This window comes from Tachypleus tridentatus, chromosome 12 (genome assembly GCF_004210375.1).
Source record: "Tachypleus tridentatus isolate NWPU-2018 chromosome 12, ASM421037v1, whole genome shotgun sequence".
NCBI classification, from domain to species: Eukaryota; Metazoa; Arthropoda; class Merostomata; order Xiphosura; family Limulidae; genus Tachypleus; species Tachypleus tridentatus.
In genome coordinates this window covers 27881925-27887849 of record NC_134836.1, presented here as the reverse complement: position 1 = coordinate 27887849, position 5925 = coordinate 27881925, and the positions used below count along the sequence as shown (strand labels likewise).

General features: G+C 33.3%; 1 protein-coding gene across 1 annotated transcript; it reads right to left on the bottom strand.

Moving 5' to 3' along the window:
* Positions 1–2865: 2865 nt before the first annotated feature.
* LOC143235416 (sulfotransferase 1B1-like) lies at positions 2866–4189 on the bottom strand. Its single transcript, XM_076473560.1, has one exon. The coding sequence runs from the start codon at positions 4187–4189 to the stop codon at positions 3284–3286; it is 906 nt and encodes a 301-aa protein (XP_076329675.1). The 3' UTR covers positions 2866–3283.
* Between the last annotated feature and the right edge of the window lie 1736 nt (positions 4190–5925).

Sequence of the window (5925 nt, the reverse complement as noted above, 5' to 3'; positions counted from 1 at the left end):
GATCAGTACATTGGGACTTCTGTGGATCATGAGGTGACCTTTATGTCCCGCATTAGATCGCGGATATTTTAAACCACTTCTTCTTAATTTGTCTACTTCATATTCAGATCCCAGGCGTGTTAGTTAACTGTTAGCACAAAGCTACACAACTGATTATCTGTGCTCTGCCTTCTTTCATCGAAGGCAAATATTTAGAAACCCAATATTTAGAGTTAACCTTCAAACTACCGCTAAATTACCGGACAAACAGATGTGTGTAAGAACACTGATTGAATAATTTTGGACTAAACGACAAGTTAGTTCTGTTTTCACATTTTGTCAACATCACCTCAAGCTTTCAGAAGTTTCTAAGTTATGATTTAAAAGCGTAAAGAAGCTTAGCACAATTTAATGTATTGTTTGTTTGTTTTCAATTTCGCGCAAAGCTACACGAGTCTAGCCGTCCTTAATTTAGCAGTCTAAGACTAGAAGGATGGCAGCTATTCATTACCATCCACCGCCAACTCTTGGGCTTTTCTTTTACCAAAGAATAGTGGAATTGACCGTCACATTATAACGCCTCCAGAGCTGAAAGGACGAGCATGTTTGGTGTGACGGGAATTCGAACCCACGACCCTCAGAGTCAAGTGTTCTAACCACTTGGCCATGCCGAGCTCTAATTTAATGTAATTCAGTATTTCTAAGTTATGATTTAAAAGCGTAAAGGAGCTCAGCACAATTAAATGTAATTCAGTGTTTCTAAGATACAAATTTACAAGAAAAATTTAAAAAATGCAATTGCAGGCAGGAGATGATTTCTCGGTAAATGTCTACCGAAGGCTCAACTTTATACTAGACTTGTAATAACCCTGAAAGTTGAGCTCGATTTCTCTTGATGAACCCAGTGCAGATAGCTCTTGAGAAAATTTGCGTTTAAAACAAACAGTTATGAAAGACCGCAATACAGAAAAAGTTGTGGAACACTAGCGACAAAAAATTCTCTAGAGACACATCCTCTGTGTTTGTAAGTTTGTCCTAACTCCTCCTACAGTTTAGGAGACAGCGTGACCATACTTGGCAACGATGTAATCCGAGAGATTTCCTCCTTATCTATATAACATAAATCCCCTTAACGAGAGCGCTCAAATGACCCTGCAAGGTCACTCAAGAGTAATGTTGATCTTGAAAAAAATTCAGAGTCTATGAGCCTGAATCTCTGGATTCTGAGAACACCATGTTTGAAACTGAATTCATACTCGTTCTCAGAACCTAACAGGAATTAATTTTGTACACGTACTCAAATACCATGGATGGTATCCTAAAGGGCTGTTTATTTTCGAAAACGGACCTCACTTGGAGTAGCAACAGATGTAACTAAGGAGCTGGGGCAGTATCTTGGGCCTCCAGTAAATTATGGGATGACTTTCAAACCTGTAGCCTATCATGGATATTTTATACTAAAATCACTAATAAACCAGAAGGTTTAAAATTAAGAAATAATCTCTTTATTGTATCATTTGATTATTAAATATTAAAAAATAAAAACGAGATATTTTCCTATAGGAATGAAGATAGATCTCAACAAAAGTAAGGGACTTTTATTATCTCTATTATTCATCTAAACGAGTAGCAAATAAAAAAAAGAGGGTCATTTTTATTACATTATTGCTCTTTTAATTTATGCTCTTATTTCTCATTTACAATAATGATTCATTGCTATGTAAAAACAAATACATGTTTGATGTAGATACCACTGGTTCTTTGTTGCCTCATATATCAAAGCAACAATATCGTAATTGGTAAGAATTTTTCTTGTTATTTCTAACAGATAATCAATATAGAATAAAAATATATTTATAAGAGAACGCCCCAGTTTTGATTTAAAAAAAAAAAAAAGATTTCAATACAATACGATGCTTGTTTGTTTGTTTTTGAATTTCGCACAAAGCTACTCGAGGGCTATCTGTGCTAGCCGTCCCTAATTTAGCAGTGTAAGACTAGAGGAAAGGCAGCTAGTCATCACCACCCACCGCCAACTCTTGGGCTACTTTTTTACCAACGAATAGTGGGATTGACCGTAACATTATAACGGCCCCACGGCTGAAAGGGCAAGCATGTTTGGGGCGACGGGGATGCGAATCTGTGACTCTCAGATTACGAGTCGCACGCCTTAACACGCTTGGCCATGCCGAGCCAAGACGATGCTTTCGTCAATTTCTTTCATTGGTAGAGCTATTGAACGTTTTCACTGGCGTCAAAAATGTACTATGACGAATTAGCGACGAAATGCTTACTTTTGTCATAAATAAAAAATTGGTCTTCTAGTACCGTCTTCTTTTATTATGTAAGTCACCCCAGCGATGTTTGTAAAACTGAACAAGGTATAGCTCAGTTCAATATCTTCTGCCAGAAGTGATTTTTACGCTATTAGTAGTATCTAGAGCTTATACTTATACAGATTGCTGTTTATTGATAGAATAAACTGCTTTATATATAATATGGCAGTGAAAAATGAGATAAGATGTTAATCATCACAAATGAAATAAATATGTTGGGCATAGTCCAATGGTTACTTCTCTTACTTTACATACAAAAATTTATGGTTTGCGTCCGTTTATCGTATGAAAGCACTCCATGTTTTGAGGCTTTGGGCTGGACATAAGAGACTTGGTCGATATTCACTATTTCGTTTGAACAACACAAGAGCAGGTGGTGTGTGTTGGTGACTCTAATTGGCTATTCTCTTGTATATCATTAAAATCAATCAGAGCTGTGCGCAAGTAACCCTCACGTAATTGTGTGTGAAGTTCTTTAAAAAATAAGTAAACACAGTTGAAATGAGGGAAAATATAAATATTTTACTTAATGATTTTTGATAGGACAAGATTATCTGAAATATCGATCTCCTTTATTACATTTCATTACAAGTCTTCGTATAGTTAAATAGAAAAGTACAAATAAGAGCAGTAACTTATACAAATATATAATCTGCATATTTTGATTTGTCCATAAAAATTATATTAACCTTACTGGTTTTGTAATACAAAATTTGCGTATCGGGTTATCCAAGAGGACGACTACTAAACTTAACCTTAACGGAAAGTTTGAAATGTAGATGATTTCGTGATTTCTATTTTCACGTAAAAATTGGGTAGAATAATTAAAAAATGAAAATCAATTGCTCTGAATTAAATTTAACTTAAACAAGAAATAAAAATCATAGAAATCTCCTGTTAATCATTAAAGGTCAAACGAATGCATTATAGATATGTTTTGACCTTTTCAAATAATAATATACTATAATTTAGAGAATCCCTTCCCAAAGAGAAGGAATTTCTGTGCCATCCAGTTTCTCCTTCATCCGTTTTTCTAACCGTTCTTTTTGTTCCAGAGAGAAATGGTTTTTCCAGTCTCCAATTACTCCCTTCCTGAAGAAATTTAGCTTGATATGAGTTGATAGATCATCTTTTTTGGATAAAACGTGACCTGGAATTCTCGGAACAAACATTTCTTGGGTTTCTTTCACATTTGAGAAAGTAGTATTTTTCAAAATTCTCTCGAACATTTCTTCATTTTCTTGTATGGATTTCAGATGCTCTGCACCAATAAACTTTGCAACCTTTAGTATATGACCTTTGGGGTCCTGCTTCATTCCTTCATAGGTAACAAAAAGAAAATTCGGGTCATTCCTGTGACAATATCCTTCTTTCAAATGATCAAAGTAATCACCATATCCAGCTTTGCCCTTAATAAAATCTTCGAAGAAATCTTCAAAGCTTCCACCGTGCCGTTTCACTCCCTTCATATGGTGATAAAGAGAAACACAACAATCAAAGGGATTTCTCGTGACATAGACGTATTTTGTAGAATGATTTTTTGGGACCAATCGGTAAGGTAGATGGGTGCGAAAAAGACGAGGAGATTCCATTCTTTCTGCTACCTCTGTTCCACTTAAATCCAGAAAAGGAGCAAGAAGAAACAACAAAGAATTAGCGGAAGGAAGTGGTGCTCCTTTATTAAGTATTTCCCATATAATATAAGTCATCCAGGTTGTTCCACACTTAGGGTAAGTAACCACAAAGATGTCATCATCTCGAGGCTTCATGGATATGATATTTTCAATGTTTTCCTTTCTAAACATCGCAGGAAAGTAAATACCGTGTATATAATAGAGTGATGACTCCACTGTTTTCTCTTCCGAAGTCGCCATTCTTTTATCTTTTTTATTTTATAAATTTTAATTGTTCAAAAAAAATCTTCAATTCAAAATTTCTTTAATTCCTGTAAATAAAAACAAAATATCACAAATTTAATTACCGTTACTACTTACTAGTGAATTTAAATATTCGTGCTGAAAGTACTTGTTTTTGAAAATATTGGTAAATTATAATAATAAATGAAGTACTTAATCATTAATTCTGATTTCGAAACCCAGTGTATATTGTCTTTCATATTTATTTGATTCACTAACGCAGTAATATTTGCATTAAAGCGATTCTTCCAAGTTTGTTTTGGTTTGTTTTGTCTTACACTGCTGAATTAGGGACGGCTAGCGCAGATAACCCTCGTGTAGTTTTGCGCGAAATTCAAAACAAACCAAACCATATGTGCGCATATATTTGCTTATCGACTCTTTACGGCGTGACCAATTATACAAAAAATACAAAACAGGAATAGGTTTTATCCATCGAGCGACGATTTAAGATTTCAATTTAAATAATATGTTATTTTTGATTTTTTTATAACAAAAGTAAATTAATAATATAGTACAACTTATGAATAGTTCAAACGAGGCTTTATATAATCAATAATCCATGATGTCCAGAAATATGCCATTATTTTAATTTATATGTTAAAAAACTACGTATCCTACTCTTTATTTTTAAACCAAAATGTCATCTGTAGTGTTTCTTTAGGCTTATAGATTCAATTGTGGTTTGTCAACTAATTATGTCAATTGTGTCATCTGATAAGCCCTAGTATTACGAAAGGCCTCTTCCACACTAGATCTTCCATATCTAGTGTGGTTGACACAATGTATTCGCTCACGGGTTCTTAGAACTACGAGTTCTTATTACAGACAAGGTTATAACTGGATCCCCCACGAGAAGACTTCAAAATGTATAAAATAACATTTGGATTTAAGGAAACCAGATAAGCATGTTTCAAAACACCCTCAGTTGAGTGTGAAGTAATTACTTACTTTAAATTATTTTAACATCTTATCTAAAATCAATAAAGTATCTTTGTAAGAGCGAACTTGCTCGTTATCAGGGAGAGAATGAAATTTAACCAACTCGATTGAACATATCATCCACGGGCATCAGCAAGTTGCTTTTTTAACTGGAAAAGTTATAAAAAATATACAACCTTTCCGAGAAATTAACAAATAATTATTTTTTAAAAGTATGTGCCAAAGGCACATAATTGAAATAAGAATAAAAGGAAAAGAATATCCCACTCTCTTACTGATGTTTAGCTGAACGTGTAAAACATATATCATGCATTAATATTTTAGTTAACGAGAAATTTTCTCTGAAGAAATTGAGAAATAAACATTTTCATGGTGATGAATAACCGCGAATGTATATAATTACGTTCACATGTACAAAAGTTGTTGTTTTAAATTTGAAACACTTATAATTTGATTCAAATACTCATAAAGTCTTCTTTAATTATATTTCTAATTAATTGTACAAAATATCACAACTAAATAAGTTATTGCTTCTTCTGTTTAGGTCAAGATCACATTATCTGGACTATCAATTTTGAAATTTAAAGTGAAATGTTTAAAATAAAGTCAGCAACTAATACTAACATTGTTCTCATTCGTTTAATTCTAACGTGATGTAACAAATACAGTTTTGTGTATTTGTCGTTAATTAACTAATATAATGAACAATAAATAAGTTCGCGTGTAGATTATATTTTAAAAATTAATGTACA